General features: G+C 41.8%; 1 protein-coding gene across 1 annotated transcript in view; it reads right to left on the bottom strand.

Annotated features, from left to right (window-relative positions):
* SYN2 (synapsin II) overlaps positions 1 to 17779 on the bottom strand; it is a 246843-nt gene that overhangs the window by 125730 nt on the left and 103334 nt on the right. The window contains exon 4 of the mRNA XM_054387663.1: positions 15589 to 15745. Within this exon, the coding sequence (XP_054243638.1) occupies positions 15589 to 15745 (157 nt within the window). The remainder of the gene's footprint in view (positions 1 to 15588; positions 15746 to 17779) is intronic.

Below are 17779 nucleotides of genomic sequence, written 5' to 3'. Positions count from 1 at the left end.
CAACCAGGTAGGTGTTGGTCTCTTCTCCCAGGCAATCAGTAACAGAACAAGAGGACACAGTCTCAAGGTGTGCAAGGGGAGGTTTAGGCTAGAGGTGAGGAAGAAATTCTTCCCAGAAAGAGATTGGCCATTGGGATGTGCTGCCCAGGGAGGTGGTGGAGCCACTGTCCCTGGAAGTGTTTAAAAAGAGACTGGATGAGGCACTTAGTGCCAGAGTTTAGTTATTAGATGGTATTGGGGGATAGGTTGGACTTGATGTCAAAGGTCTTTTCCAACCTGGTTAATTCTGTGACTCTGTGATATTATGTTTCTAACTTTCTAATCTCTCAGCACGCAGTATTGCTGCCAGCTTTCATTGAAGATGTGTTACTCAAAAGCAGACAATATAAGAAAGTTTAAAGATGGGGTTGTAACACTGATCAAATGTTTAAACAGAGTAAAATTTCATCCTACCATGTACATCACCATTCCTTTGTGAGACTAAGAGCTGATGAAAGACAGCTTTCAATGGAAGTGCTCTAGAGGTTCCTAGTACCTGTCTGTGAGTTGCATACTAGAGTAAATAATGCCTGAGTATGTGAGTGCAGAGAGGGGCCTCAGCACTAGGATTGTCCCTTCCAGGTACAAAGGCAAGCTCCCTTCTCCCTAAAATCAGAATTGGGTTGGAAAGGACTTTTAAAGCCCATCCAGTACAACCCCACTGTACTCAGCAGGCACATCTGCAGCTTGCTCAGAGTCCCGAACAACCTGACCTGCAGTGCTTCCAGGGATCCCCATGCCACCTCCCTGGGCTACCTGGGCCAGGGTCTCACCAGCCTCAGTGTCAAACATTTCTTCCTTTTCTCCAGTTTGAATCTGCCTCTTTTACTTTAACCCATCACTCCTTGTCCTGGCACAACAGGCCTTGCTCTAAAGTCCCAGTCTTTCTGCTCAGCCCTTTAAGCACTGAAAGGTCACCAGAAGGTCTCCCTTAAGCCTTCACTTCTCCAGGCTGAACAACCCCAACTCTCTCAGCCTGGCCTCACAGTAGAGAGGCTCCAGCCCTTGCATCGTAGCAGTGGCCTCCCCTGGCCCTGCTGCAACAGGTCTTGTGGTCAGATCTGGGTTTTACTGTGAGGAAAGCTAGAATCATAACAGAGGAAATGGAGCACAACTAAGCTATGAATCTTGGTCAATACTGAGATAGCTGAGTAGCTGTATTGCTGCAGTAGAGAGTGCTTCAGTTCTCAGAAGACTTTTCTAACCTGTTGTCCCATCCAAATTAGATTGAAAAAGGATTTATAGTATTTTGATAGATATTCGAATGGCTTCCTACATAAGAGAAAAAAAAAACACAACTAAAAAATGTTTTGGTTCAACTTCATTTACATCACAGATTTAAGGACCTGCAGAGGCCTCTTGTAAGACCTGTAGGTTAAGAAGCCGAAAGAGAAGCTGGTTTACATTATAGGCTGTTTATGTAACACTTCAATAATAGGAAACTAATAAAGAAGACAACACTCATGGATATTTTTATCCCCTGAAAAAAAGTCCTTTCATCAATTTTTAGGCAGAAATGTCCAGGTTTAGGCTGAGGTATGGAAAGATTGTTTCAAAAAAAACCTCATTGCATTGTAAGATTAAGAGATATTCAAGAGCACAGACCGTCTACCATTCACACAAACATCTCAAAGGTCCTTGGTGGCAAAAAACTTGAAAGACCAACATAGCCCCTTCAGAGAGGGGAGAAATTGAGCAGTTGTGTGGAAGGGGCTTGGCAGGATGCATTTGACACATTCACTCTGTGAGAGTCCACAGAGTTTAACCAAGAGCTTTCCCTACACCTGTATTTTAAACACAGTTCCTGTATTTGTCTTTGTGGTTTTAAATTGTTTTTTAATGACTAGGAAGAAGGAAGGATCTCTGTTACTCTTTTTATGCTCTTTGTGTGCTTCTTCACTGCGACTGGCCTGCGTTTCTCCAGTCCTGCTCTAGCAAACACTAAATGCTTTTCCAGAAGGCTGAGTACACACAGATTGGATCTGCTATTTGATACCCAACAGGAGAATCAAGGGGCACAGGCTGCTGACTGTAGCTTACGTACTTTCTGTCAGCAGGAGCTGACAGACAACTTAATGGCAGTATTCAAACATTCAAAGTCAATTCCGAGTTTGACATGGCAACTGAACAATGAAACATCGCCTACGAATCAGCTTGGGCACACCAAAAGCATACAGAATAGATGGGAACTGACACAGGAACTTGATGTTCCTCCAGTAGTTTTCCTTTATTGCAGTGCAAAGCCAAAGGCAACACGGTTGGACTATGAATGGAAAGATAACTTCTGTGGACCCTGCATCATAATTCAAGTGGTGGTTTAGTAACACGGACAAGTCATTGCCTAACCCTTTTTGAAGCCCTCACAGAAGAAGGTGGTGATGATCTCTGCCTCACCAAGCTGAGATGCTCTCCCCTCCACTGCATTTTTTTATTCAAGTCCTGCTGCTTGACCCATCAATCTGGAACTAGCAGCATCTCTTCAACTACAGCTGATATTTCCTTACCTTCTTTATCTCCAGATCCATCCTCACCCTCTGTGGTGCTTGTCTGCTTCTATTGAGATGGAGCTACTAAGCCTGACCCTTCCCCATTTGGATGCCTGCTCCATGTTATCCAGAATTTCCAAAGCCATTTATTTGGCTTCTGCACCTCTCTTGCAGCCTCTGCTGTCTCTGAGAGGCACCTTTCCAGTTGATAATCACTTCTGTAATTAACTGCTGGAATATTGTCACATCATAATGACATTTGATGAGATGTACAACCATTAAGGACTTCTACAGGATGCAACAATAAGTCTTAAATAGAAGCCTCATGCAGGCAGAGCAAATTACTTACAAATTTCCAGAGTGCATCCATGAGAAGATTACAAGTTGTTTTTTTTTTTCTTTTACAAGAGTCAGAAAGCAAGAATTAAGAAAACAAAAACAAAACTAGAAGAGAATCACAGTTAAGAGACATTAAAAAAAAATAAAAAAATCATCTTGGCTTGCAAAGTTGGGCAGCAAGGCATCTGGCCACGAGAAACACATTGGCTAATGAAAGAGGTGGTGACAAAATGTGTAAACAGGGAGGAAAGTGAGATGTAAGGAAGACATGTGGAGTAAAATGAAGGGAAAGCAGTCTGTGAGCATAAAAAGGCAGTAAACAGATCAAGGCATGTTTGTTAGAAAAGAATCACAGAAAATTAGTACCATGAGGCCTGGATCAAGAGGCCCTCTGGAACCTTTAATTTCAGAATGAAATACTACAGAGGGGAAAACAAGATGTTTATGGAAGTGAGTCATTCAAATAAAAGCTCTGAGAACTCTTTCTTGGGTGCACTTGGCAGCAGCAAGACTGTGCAGTTTATTCCATGATTATGGGAACATGGAGTTCAGTGTCCTGTTCAAGGAAACGTTTGTGCACCTGCTTATTTGAAATGGGACCTGGGAATGTGCTTGAGCACTTCTCCAAAGGGGTTAGGGCTCACTACAATAAAAAGAGCTTTTATTGTTTTGTGGGTTTCTTTAGAGATATTAAGATCTTGAGTCTCTCCAGTTAAAACAGGGAATTTGTATACAGAACTCAATGAGATTTCAGAGGAGAGGAAGGAATCTGTCTTTGAATACAAACTGTGGGTCTGTAGATACAACCCTCCCATAATCATTGTAAGGAGTCTTGTAGTTAAGGCCTTTTTATGCACATGTTCAGATGTGTCTGTAAAAAGTTGTACTCAGGGAAAAAAAAAAAAGCATTATTCATGTAGTTAACCACTGAAGTGACAGCAAATGCCACTTCAAAGCTTACCACCTGTCTAGAATGTATCTTTTCTGTTCCCTTCCGCTGTTCATTGATGCCATCATGTGAGTCTACAACTTGGATCACAGAGTTCAAAACTCAAACTGAGCTTCCTAGCTACATGGACTTTTCTGTCCTGAGATCATAGAACCATAGAATTGTTTTGGTTGGAAAGACCCCTAAGATCATTAAGTCCAACGGTCAACCTAACACCAGCATGGCCACTAAGCCACATCCACAAGTGCCATGTCCACAGGTTTCTTGAATGCCTCCAGGGATGGTAACTCCACCACCTCCCTGGGCAGCCTGTTCCAATGCCTGACCACTCTTGTGGTAAAGAATTTTTTTCCTAATATCCAACCTAAACCTCCCCTGACTCAACTTGAGGCCATTTTCTCTTGTCCTATCACTTGGTACCTGGGAGAAGAGACCAACCCTCACCTGCTCCAGCCTCATTTTAGGGAGTCGTAGAGAGCAATGAGGTCACTTCTCAGCCTCCTCTTCTCCAGACTAAACAACTTCAGTTCCCTCAGCTGCTCCTCACCAGATCTGTTCTCCAGACCCTTCTCCAGCTTCATTGCCCTTTTCTGGACATGGTCCAGCAACTTGATGTCCTTCCTGGAGTGAGTGGCCTACGGAGGTCCTTTCCTTATTTCAGAAAGATATGGAAAACTGAGAAAACGTTTTCCAAATTATCTCCTGGCAAAGCTCAAAAGTAGAATGTGATTCCTCAGCCAACATCAGCCAACACACTCTTTTCTAAGGCCAGCATAAAAAGCCAGAGGTCTTCTCTGAGGTGGCCAGCAACCAAACCCATGCAATACTTCATAGCATTTTAAACTGAGTCATAAAGTAGAGAGGATGCTTCACTGAAGAGGTGTGTTAGGTACTACACAAGAAGGAAAGTACAAACAAGGACAAGTGCACTTTGCAGCCACTTCAGATGTGAGCTGGAGCCAAGAACAGAACTAAACATAAAGCAAGGACCCAAAGCAATGAGATTCATCCACTTCTCTATTCACCCCCAGCAGTTGATTTCTTACTGGCATGGTGCAGTGGGTGGCTGGGGCAGGAGGTGTGGGGCATTGCCATGTCTTGCAGTGGGGCAGGCAGCACCAAGCCTTCAAAGCTTTCAAAAGTTTCAGTCCTCTATAAGAAGGAAAAATCACAGAATCAACCAGGTTGGAAGAGACCTCCAAGGACAGGAAGGAAATAAGATGGAAACAGCAGAGCTGGTGGGTGTTTGGAAGGTAACATGGGAGAACAACAGTACTTGTGCAGAGAGAGAGGAGACAGGAAGGAGTGGGGATTGCAATGGAGCAGCCAGCACCACGAGAGAGATTTGCCTGGATAGGTGACAAAGTCCTTTTCCAGAAAGGGGAGTCTAGCCCCAAAATTCTCCTCACCACTAAGTCACCATGTGCATATATAAAATAAGCTGATTTAGCTTCTACAGAGATATTGGCCAGGAAAAAAATATATTCTAAGGTACTTAAAGGGGAATATAATAAGCAGGTTTCCTTGCTAATTAAACATTAAGACTGCACAAGAAATCAAACAATTTTTCTAATCTAGCCTTCAATTATGGATATTTGCCTCAAGAAAGCACAAAAGAGGGGGTTTGAATTTCCTATTCACAATTAGCATCTATACTAGGAACTAGCTCAAACCACTACAATACTCCATCAGAACAGCAGATAATACAAAGGATTTGAACCACAGCATTAGAGTCCTGGGTTTCAGATTAATCTTACAGCCATTATTTAAACATAGTTTCTTTTCATAGAAATGTAGAAATGGTTAAAAGTCTGTTTCAATTTTCTGCCACTAGAACTGTTCAATGCAATGAAAATGTGTAATGGATGTCAAGAGCTTCCACTGCTGCTCTTTAGTGCAGAGAAGGACAGGACAAAATGACAGCAACCTACCACAAAACTCAAGAATGCAGGAAAAAAAAAAAACAAACCCACACCACAGCCCCAAACCCCTGAGTCTACTTTTGCATTAAATTAGCTTCATGGCAGCAAACGCTGGTTGAAGCAAAAATACATAAACAAAAAAAAAACCCCAAATATATAAAAATCATAGTTCAAGCAAAGACTGATGAATGTAGAGCTGTAAGAATTACTTGCTATGTGGAACAGAAAACAAATCATCACCACTCTGAGGCATATTTATCACTTAGGAGTCTCTGCTTTCTTTTTTTAAGGAACTTCAAGAACTTACATATTGTTAGGAAAGGAAAATAACAAGCAAGGCTTATGAAATATTCCCTATTTCAAGATTAAGCTCAAAATACCTCTATGAAGAGGTGCAAAGGGCAGACCACACTGCTAGGTTTACTGCATTTCAATTTCTCCATTCTCCATTTAAATAAACATTTACGACCTTTGCTCCAATTTAATGCTCAGACTTGCTAGAAAAATCATTTTGAGAGTAAAAAGCTTCAAATGGTTCCACCTTCCTTCTGATACAGTTCTGTGAATTTACTTTCAGCTCTCGCACTACAAATCCATCAACATCTTTTGCTTTAACTGGCAGCCTAAGCAAGAAGGCCAAAGTCTTCACTGGCTGACAGAGGACTAAACTACAGGTTTTTTATGTGTAAGAAAGCTCTGCTCAGATCACTGCTGGAAGAACAGCACCTGTGGACAGTTTGTTCTTTGGCTGCCCTGCAGATACACAGACCTCTGCCTTCACTGTGTCTGTAGGTACAGTATGCTTTGCATGAATAAAAGCCACAAAATTGGGTTTGAGAGACCTCTGCCATTCAGCTAAATGTTGGCAAACAGGCAAACTGAATTTGTCACAGAGTCTGCCACACGTTGTCACACGAAGCTGTTCAAACTTCACCACCCACATGGTGGGTCCAGTACCTAAGAAAGCAACTCTGCACTGCATGAGAAAGATGGACAGCATCTGCCTTCTAGTCCTGATGTGAAAGAAAGGGACTGCTCTTCTTAGATCAGCTTTCTGAAGTGGAAGGGTAGCTCTGGGGCCTCCAACATAAGAAAGACTTGGACTTGTTTGGGTGCCTTCAGAGGAGACCACAAAGCTGACCAGTGGGCTGGAGCACCTCCACCATGAAGACAGGCTGAAGGACTTAGGGCTGATCAGCCGGGAAAAGAGAAGGTTCTGGGAGTACCTACAAGGGGCTTACAAAAAAAGCTGTAGAGAAGGACTTTTTACAAGGGCATGTAGTGATAGGGGTAATGGCTTCCAACTGAAAGAGAGTAGATTTGGGTTAGATGTCAGGGAGAAATTCTTCACTGTAGAGGATGGTGAAACAGTGGCACAGGTTGTCCAGAGTTCTGGGTGCCCTCTCCCTGGAGCATTCAAGGCCAGGTTGGACAGGGCTTTGAGCAACCTAGTCTAGTGAAAAAAAATCCCTGTTTATGGCAGGGGGATTGGAACTAGATGGTCTTTAAGGTCCCTACCAACTCAAACTCTTCTATGATTCTATGAAAAGGTCACTGAACAACCTCTTTGGATGGGCTCTGGTTGCCCAGCATCCCTGTCTTTATCTATCAAAGTGGATCAGTCTTGCCAGGCAGGTTGCAACATGAAAGTCCAGTACAAGCTAAAGGTTTCATCTAATGAAATACATTAAACTACAGCCACTGTCTAAAATATAGGCCCCAACATTTATAATACTAAAGGACATTAAATATAAATGCCCCTGAATGTTTTCCCTGTCTGAGTTGAAGCCAGACTGCAGGTACAGGCTCTTTAGTTTTGACCTTCTAAAAGATTCTCACAGGCATATAGAAAAGTGTAACAAGCAGCCAAATCCCAGCTCATTGCTCAGCATTATTGTACAAATCTTTTGTCTGGTAATGAGCAGAGAATATTCTTATAGTGCAACAGAATTTTGATAAGAAATTCCTAATTACTTGCTCTAACAGAGGAGCATTGGAAGGTCTCAGAGATTTAGAGCAAGTAGGTTTCCAAAATACTTTCCTTCTTGCACACATCTATTTTATTTTTCCTTCATTCTCCTGAAGATAGTTTGGCACAATATTGAGACTCATCTGTAGTTGTGTCTCTCTACCAGCATAGCTTCAATAATCTGTGTCCACAGGAAGCTGGAATGAAGAGAGGTCATTTCTTTTCTACGCTCCTCCCCGCAGAGTGCCTACAAGGCTCCTGCCAGTGTCCCAATCTGTTGCTCAAGACTATTAAAGCAGAGCCTGAAGTGGGGAAAAAAGCACAGAAGTGCAACTTCTAACAGCAACACATCAAAGAGAAGAAAACAAAGTGCAGGAAGAGTACTATAACATCACCAGAGAGCAACAAAGGGCAGTTAAAACAGACCTGCCAAAGAAAGCAAGGTAAGACTAGAGAAATTGTTAAGGAAGAGTGGAAAGATGAAGGCAAAGAAGTAGAAAATCACCTGCAAAACAAATACAAAGCAAAATACAACACCATGGAGGTAGAAAATAACATCAACTTGGCAAAAGGAGCAAAATAAAAGAAAAAATTTCAACAAAATTGTAATAAATAAAATAAAAAATAAATAAAATAAAGTAAAATAAAATAAATAAGTTAAAATAAAATAAAATATAAAATAAAATAAAATAAAATAAAATAAAATATTTGGCTGTTGACTCACCAACTGCAGGAAAAGAAACAAGCCAGGCCTATGAGATTTACACCACTACCCAGCCTGACAAAAGGAAAAGCCATAACCAGCCCTCTCTCAGAATGATTAGGGAAATCAAATCGGACATAACAAAGCTTTCTATGGCACACCTCTCACTTAAATCCCTTTTAATAGCCACAAACTCCTACCCACAAAGCAGACAAAGTCCTGGTGATCTTTTGAGGATGTTTCAGATGTTTCTGGAGCTCTGTGGTAAAAAATGCCAGGATCTTTCAGCTGGCTTTAAAGTAGCACAGCTATCTCTGTCTTCTGGGTCCCTCCACTCTGCCAGCTTTTGACCAGAACACAGTTCCCAATTTTTTGCCTGTATTTCCCACATTACTGAACTGATGTAGAACTTTGTCACTAGGCCAACAGAGGTTACTCCACCTCAGCTCCCATCCTTCCCACCCATGCAGTGACAGATGCCTTCTCACAAGGGGTTACAGCCATGCAGTAGCTTGAGATGCTACAGTGGGTTTTCACACCCCCTCTATGATTACATCAAGGCAGTGTTTCAAGCTGAATACATTGAGTCACCAGCATGGCAACAGCTAATTAAGGTCCTAGTGCTCACAAACATCTTTTATGGACCAATTATTACATAGTAGGTTGTGTCATCTCCTTCACCAAAATTGAAGTGTAATTAATGTATCAGCAGACCCTTGAAGCCCTTCTATACCAACCACCATCATGCAGCCACCCAAGGCACACTAACAGAAGAAGAGATCTGCAGCCAGCTACAGATGCTGCTGTGTTTCTCCTCTGCAGTGAAGGAACCAGAACTGCTGTCATGGAACTGGGCTGATGTTATGAGCTTTTTTCTCCTCTCCAATCACATATATTGCTCCATACACTTGCAGCAAATCTGTAATCTCCACAGTGCTGAAATGCTTCCCCAAACTGGGAAGCAGCAATCCAGATACTATAACGCCTGTAATTAGCGTGCCACAGGCCAGGCTGAACTGAAATGAATGTTCTATCTATAGCAGCCATGGATATTGAACCTTGCAGTCCCTGAGGAGTCAGAGTCTGCATGCTGAATATACTCCAATGAACTCGACCTCACTGCATAATTTCATATATTAGCAATCTGCTCTACACAGAATGGGTGAAGAACTAATAATCTGTGGTGTTTCAAGACTATTATTGCAAGCCCTATGATTATCATCACATTTTCCAGTTACTTCTGGCCTCCACAATTACTTATTTCTCTTGCTTACACCATGTACCATGGGAATGATTACATACAATCCTGAAAGCCTCATTTAAGGAATCCCAGAATGATGGGGGTTCTCTGCTGATCACCCAGTCCAACCCTCCTGCTAAAGCAGGGTCACCCAGAGCAGGCTGCCCAGGATCACAATGGCCAGGTGGGTTTGGAATCTCTCCAGAGATGGAGACTCCATAACCTCTCTGGGCAGCCTGCTTCAGGGCTCTGGCATATTCACAGCAAAGTTCTTCCTCCTGTTCAGATGGAACCTCCTGGGTTCCATTTTGTGCCTGTTTCTCCTTGTCCTGTCACTGGGCATCACTGACAAGAGTCTGGCCCCATCTTCTTGCCCCCCACCCTTTAGCTGGTGCTGAGCATTGCTCAGATCCCCTCTGGGGCTGCTCTTCTCCAGGCTCAGCAGTCCCAGGCCTCTCAGTCATTCCTCCTCAGAGAGATGCTCCAGGCCCCTCAGCATCTTTGTGTCCTCCGCTGGACTCTAGCATCTCACTTACTTCTTGAATGGCATTTTCCAAAGGAAAACAGAGACAGCAACATATCTAGAAAATATATCAGGAAAAAAAAAATCCAGACTGGTGCTTTAAATAATACCAAATCTTAACTCTAAGTAATTAATTATACTCTTTTGTCTTTTCACTATTACAAAGTTTTCATACATGCTTTGCAGGAGGGATTCTGTGCGTTGTAGATGATAATTAAAACATGAAAGAAGCTGGTTTGAAGCATGTGACCTTGTCTGACACTAAAATTTCTCTAGAATACCTGTTTCTGCATGCCACTAGACACGAGCAAAATTGTAAGATGGATCCCAAATCCAAGAAGGAAAGGCTGTGTTTTTGCCTCCCCTTATCTTGATGGAACTAACTTCAACCAGGTGAAGTTGTGTTCTCATTTGAATAGGACAAGTCATGCACAAGGCTATTACTTCACAATCTTTCAAGGCAGTGGAAGCATTCCAATGTGGTAAGAGAGGACATGAACCTTAAAAAGCTTCTTCCACAGCTCTGTGTGCACTCAGTAATAAAGATCTTAGTCTTTATTTATACAACTCATGCTTTCCCCCCTGATTTCTGACATTCTTGGTAGCATTTAAGCAAAATCCATCTCACAAGCCCAAGTCATGAATTTTTCATGAGGCAGGAGTATTATCACAGAAGCGAAATAACAGGGGCACTGTATTAAACCTAAATCACTACCATACTTCATCTGCAAACATCTCACCACACATTGTCAATATTTTCTTTGCCATGCTTGCTAGCATCCCAGATTTTTCCAAGGGTTAGAGGGGACTTTGAACTTCCGACATGCAGTCGAAGGATTTCTATATGTCCTGAGACTGGGAAACACAACCTTTGAGACTTGTTTCCAGACATACTTTTAGTGTGTTCTTGGCAATCTTCCCACCACACCCTGGTCTTTCAATAACACACCTCAGAGCAAATCCAAATTTGCTGTCTATTGGCAAAGGTATAGCAACCCATCTGTGTCACACACGCTGTGCAAAAAGAGTTCTGCTGAAAAACTAAGCTTCAGTTCCTACTGCAGGGTGTGAATCTGCCCTCGAGGTTGAGAAGGGTTGTGCAGCTCTGTGCTTTACAAGATGATCTGATCCTCCAGAGAACAGCGATTTAAACCCCAAAGTTCTTGTATGTTGCATTCTAACTCTTTATTCAACAGACCTTTTATAACCAGCCTAACTTCCCTGACTTCCCCTCCTGCCACATCTATTCTACTCCTGATTTTACACTGATGCAAGAAAGGTCAGCTGCCCATTACTAATTCAATAGTTTTTCATCTCATTCTATTGGACACTATTTCTTTTTCCTACTGTTATTCAAAGTGCAATTCAATTCTGCCACTCCAATTTTACCTGTAGGAAAGGCAACCTCTTTCTCTGTTTAGGCTTGAGAGAGGATCTGATCGATATCTATCAATATCTGAGGGGTGGGTGGTCAAGTGGAGGGGACCAAGCTGTTTTCAGTGGTGCACAGTAATAAGAGAAGGAACAAGGGATACAAACTTTAACATAGGATTCACCTCAACATGAGGAGAAAATTCTTTACAGTGAGGGTGACAGAGCCCTGGAGCAGGCTGCCCAGAGAGGTTGTGGAGTCTCCTTCTCTGGAGGCTTTCAAAACCCACCACCTGGATGCACTCCTGTGTGGACTACCCTGGGTGATGCTGCTTTGGCAGGGGGGTTGGATTCAACGATCTCTGGAGGTCCCTTCCAACCTCTAATGTTCTGTGATTCTGTAATTGATAAAGATGGTGATAAACCTAAAGGGTGGAGGTCACGAGGATGAGGCTGGGCTCTTCTCTGTGGTGCCCAATGACAGGACAAGGGGCAGCTGGCACAAATTAGAACATAGGTTTCACTTGAACTCAGGACAAACTTCTTTGGTGTGAGAGTGCTGGAGGCCTGGAGCAGGCTGCCCAGAAAGGTTGTGGAGGTTCCAACTCCACCTGGCCATTGTGATCCTGGGCAGCCTGCTCTGGGTGCCCTGCTTTAGCAAGAAGGGTTGGTCTGGATGATCTCCAGCGGTCCCTTCCAACTCCCACCATGCTGGGATTCCGTGAAGCACAGAAGATAAAACATGAGGCAAGTGAGTTTGAAGCTTGTGACCTGACTCTAAAATTCCTTCAGAAGGAATTCTGAGAAGAAATAGCCAAGACTCCTGCTCAGGCTGTGTACAATCTGAGCACTTCTAAGCAAACTTATCTGGGCTCTCAGATGCAGAAATGCCAAGGTAGGAAAGCTCAGAGAAGAAAGAAAAGATATGACTCTTCTCTACATTCTCTACATCTACAAATAAAATTAAATCAGTTGGAAAAATATTTCAGTTTCATACATACATACTACAAACTACAGAAATTTCAGCCAATAAAGAGAATTTTGACAAAACTCAAAGATACAGCAGTTCAGGACACAGCCATTTCATCATGAACTGTTGTGCCACATCTTAAGAGAGCTCTATGAGAATTTAAGACCATTTAAAAAATTTATTGAAGTTATATTCTTTCTATTTACATATTTTTAAATTGTATAGTAACTATATTTTACTCTAAACTATCTATATTTTATTTATAATTATATCAATCTATATTTTATTTATAATTATTTTACTCTATATTTTATTTATATTGATTTCTATCTATATTTTATATATATTTAGTAGCTACACTTAGTATCTCTACTTACACTTAGTATCTCTACTTATTTCCTCTTCAGTTATCTATATTTAACTCTCAAATAAAGCATTACAAGCAAAATACTTCATTATTTGTTTCTGAGGTGCATTGTATGGAATAAAGGAAGATATGGAACATGACTTAATTTTTTACACACATCATCTTACAGTTGCTTTGCTAGGTCTTCCAGTTATCATAGTAAATATTCCTACTACTCCCAGTTATAAGAGTGGAAAAATCAGCACAGAAACTTTAAGTGCAACAAGACCAGTTGGGAAAGCAGGAGATATCTTTATTGGCTTGCTGGAATGACAACCATGCCTGCAGTGATACCAGAAGAATATTGCAAGCAGAAACTATTCATTTACTTTTTGTGGCATGATTGCTGCATAGAAATGCTACTGCTATTGCTTCACCAGCCAGTTTTATTGCACACAATGAATCAAAGCATTAAGAAACGTCACACAGCCTAGAAAATGTGATGTATGAAATAAGTAGATTCAGCAATGTCCAATGTACCGTAAGAAGTTCTAAATGCTCTATCACTTATTCCCCAGCATAGCTTACTGCAACATAAAAGTATAATAAAATTAGCTGCAAGAGGTATTTGTTCAAATCTGCTGACAATTTTGGGGGAAGGATTTTCACAGTGTTACAAAAAATAAAACATCTTCAAGGCACTGGAACAGGCTGCTCAGGGAGTTGGTGGAGTCCCCATCCCTGGAGATGTTCAAGAAATGTGTGGACATGACACCTGGGGACATGGTTTAATGGCCATGGTGGTGTTAGGTTGAAGGTTGGACTTGATGATCTTGGAGGGTTCTCTTCCAAGCAAAACAATTATTTACTTCTATGAAGGCAATAAAAAAAAATAATACAGTAAATTGTGTGTGTGTGTGTGTAAAATGCTGACAATTGTTCTTTTCTTACCTATACATCAGAATAAAAATTTATGAAGCTCTCCCTATTTATTACAAGCAGTATTCTTTAACACAATGACCAGTATAATAAGTTATAATAGTATTATAACTTATGATAAAGTTTCATTAACTCTTAGACAACCGAATATATTTTACAGGAACAGGGACTCTTCCAGGGATAATCTTTTACATCTTTTAATTGTGACTACTACTATTAACTTCTACATAAATCAAAAAGATCACTAAATTCTACCTCCATCACTCCATGAATTAAAATGATCACTGAATTCTACCTCCAACACACCAAAGCATGGAATGAAAAAACTGAATTGGTTTCAGTTGGCTTCCACAGTCAAACTGCCAAGTGTCAGTGGTTCTCCAGTGTAGCTCATTGCTCTAGGTTTAACTGAAAAGGAGAACTCCTACCCTACTTGCACAAGATCATGAAAAGAGCTTTCAAAAGAGGAAACCAAGTAGCTTCAGATTTCCTTGCTAAAGCTTAGCCCCAAAAATTTCAGAGGCATGAAGAAAACACTGGCTAAAAGTCTGTTTAAATTGCCTTCAAAACCACAAATATGACAACAATTCTCAGCTTGCTTTTCCCAGGCAAATGGTGAATAAACACACTCTCCTCGCTCGAGTCAGGCAGCGGTGGATAGGTTTTCCGTTAGCTTCCTCACTCCTTTCATCATTTCTACTACTAATATTTTTTCTCGCTGTCCCCACACTGCCTACACTGGCTCTTTGAAAAGATCAACAGCATCACAGGATGTGAGGGTTTGGAAGGGACCTCTGGAGGTCTTCGAGTCATGGAACCATAGAATGGGCTGGGCCGGGAGGGACCTCCAAAGGTCATCCAGGCCAACTTCCCCACAGGCAGCAGGGACATCCTCAACTAGACCAGGACCTCGTCGAGCCTTACCTTGATTATGTCCAGGGCTGGGGCCTCAACCACCTCCCTGGGCAACCTGTTCCAGTGTTCCACCACCCTCATAGTAAAGAATTTCTTCCTGATATCTAATCTAAATCTGCTCTTCTCAGTTTGAAGCCATTGCCCCTCATCCTGTCCCTGCAGGCCTTTGCAAACAGTCTCTTCTCCATCCTTCTTGTAAGCCCCTTCAGGTATATGGAAGGCTGCTATTAGGTCTCCTCAGAGCCTCCTGTTTTCCAGGCTGAACAACCCCAGTTGCCTCATCCTGTCCTCATAGCAGAGGTGCTCCAACCCCTTGATCATTCTCGTGGCCCTCCTCTGGACCCACTCCACCAGTCCAATCCCCCTGCCAGAGCAGGACCATAGAATCCAGTGCAGGTTGCACAGGAACACATCCAGATGAGTCTTGAAAATCTCCAGAGAAGGAGACTCCACAACCTCTCTGGACAGCCTGTTCCAGTGCTCTGTGACCCTTACAGTAAACTTTTCCTCATGTTGATGTGAAACTTCCTGTGCTGTACTTTATATCCATTGCCCCTGGTCCTAGCACAGGGCACAAGTGAGCAGAGGCTGTCCCTTCCTTCTTGACACCCAGCCCTCAGATATTTAGAGACATTTATTAAATCCTCTCTCAGGCTTCTCCTCACCAGACTACAAAGCCCCAGGTCTCTGCCTTTCCTCATAAGGCAGTGCCTCCAGTCCCTTCACCATATCTTGGTTTCCTTTTTATTTCTTTCACTACCACTGCTGCTCTGCTCAGAAATGCAGAAATGGTTTGATACTCCATATTCATGGCAGGCAACTGACCAAGCAAACCATTCCTTTTTTTGCAGCTGAAGGTTTTTGGTACATCACTTACCACCCAGGGTTTGTCACAGAAGTTATAGATGGACTCCAGGGAGTTGACACTGGGGATGCCTGCGTACTGCATTCCAATGATCAAGTTACGGAAGTCTTCGTTTTCTGCCATGCTGAACGAATGTTGTCGAACCAGGACAAAATCAGGCCTGAATGACCTGGCAAGAAAAAGATGCATTGCTAATACTCAAGGATCAAATTGGGTTTTCCATCAACAGCAAAAAACTTTAAAGGGGAACAAATATCTAGCACTAAAAGAACACTCAAACAAAAGGCAAACGTTAAAAGATGGGAAGAATTGTTATGGCTTTATGAAAATCTGCAGCATTTCCTAACTGCTGTTCAGAACAGCAGCAGCCAGTTAATAATGGGACTCTATTAAGAGGACAGACAAATTATTCTGGCTTTTCAGAGTATTTTCCCTCTGCAAGATAAATCATATATATAAACTCTGAGAATGTTGTTCATTATGCACACCAGTTTTTCAACAACAATAAACAACAACAAAACAGAAACTGAAGCTTCTTGGGAAGCTGCTACTTCTTCTTCTCCTTTTTTTCCACAGCTCCTCTCATGCTGTTTTAGAGACAGTAAAAGATGGAGCAACCCCTTTGCTCACACAAACCATAACTGGAGATAAATCAGTACAGCTTTTCATCAAGACACTTGTCAAAATGAATTTCTAAACTAACAGCTGCAATTTTTCTTTTCCTCTTTCTCTCTTGTATCTCATCAGGATTTCACCTTTTGACTGAACCTCACTGACTTCTTGTCCTATCACCATATGCACCTTTGGGAACAGCCTGACATAGAATCATAGAATCAGTCAGGGTTGAAAGGGACCACAAGGATCATCCAGTTCCAACCCCCCTGCCATGGGCAGGGACACCTCACACTGCATCAGGCTGGCCAGAGCCTCATCCAGCCTGGCTGCAAACACCTCCAAGGGATGGGGCCTCAACCACCTCCCTGGACAACCCATTCCAGGCTCTCACCACTCTCATGGGGAAGAACTTCTTCCTCATGTCCAGCCTGAATCTCCCCACTTCCAGCTTTATTCCATTCCCCCCAGTCCTGTCACTACCTGAGATCCTAAAAAGTCCCTCCCCAGCTTTCTTGGAGCCCCCTTCAGATACTGGAAGGCCACAAGAAGGTCACCTCGGAGCCTTCTCTTCTCCAGACTGAACAGCCCCAACTCTCTCAGTCTGTCCTCACAGGAGAGGTGCTCCAGCCCTCTCATTATAATCACCTTACTCCAACGCTGACATTTAGTTATGGAAGAAGGTTCTGGAGAACAGGGGACATGATACAATGAATCAGAGGCATCAATATGGTGGCAAATCACTCCTAAACTCAACTGTTGAAGGATTCTCCTAGTATTCAAGTTTTATAGGTGGAAAAAGCATTGACTAGCCTGATGCTATTACTCTCCTGAAAGAGGTACAAATGCAGGGCAAATTAAATTAGTGAAGTAAAACAATGCAATTATTTACATGTCTTGAATAAATAGAACAGGAGTCAAAAGCTCTGAGGACTACAAAATTATTCAATAAAACAAAACAAAGCCAACCAAAATTCATGTTTAAGTTGCTGAAGGAGTTTGGAGATTCCAGCCTAAACACAGTAGTCAAAAGTTTATTAGGTGGGTTCTGAAGTTGGCTTTCCATTATAATGCATGACTTGGCAAAAGCAACATGATAAAGATTTGCTGTCAAGCACTGACACTATAGATCAATGAGGAAAACTGTTGGCCTTTAACTAGTTTCCAAAAGCATATTTGTAGCATAGCTCTGAGAATTGTGATCTAGCTTTTGTGGTGGTGGTCTGCCAAGAATTGGTAGAATAAGAACAGTCAATTTAGCAACACAGCATGAGTATAATACTCAGAGGATTAATGATGCCTAAATCAAAATTGCAAAGCACTCAGTGAAAGAAAGAGATTCCCTCTATCATTTAAAATGGTGCTAAGGGGATTGCACAACTCCTCAAAAGCCCCACTCTGGGCTTAAATAAAAGTAAAGAAGAGAAAAATGTCATTTAAAACACTGATTTAGTGAAAAAAGTAGGAAACTGGTACTTTAAAAAAATTTATATAGACGTATATATTTATATATATATATATGTTTTATTTTTATATATATATTTGTGTTTGTCTATCTGTGTATACATATTTTTTTTTTTTTAAATATATA

The sequence above is a fragment of the Indicator indicator genome, chromosome 15, assembly GCF_027791375.1.
Source record: "Indicator indicator isolate 239-I01 chromosome 15, UM_Iind_1.1, whole genome shotgun sequence".
Taxonomy (NCBI): Eukaryota; Metazoa; Chordata; class Aves; order Piciformes; family Indicatoridae; genus Indicator; species Indicator indicator.
The sequence above is the reverse complement of the archived record's forward strand: the minus strand, read 5'-3'. Positions and strand labels throughout refer to the sequence as shown.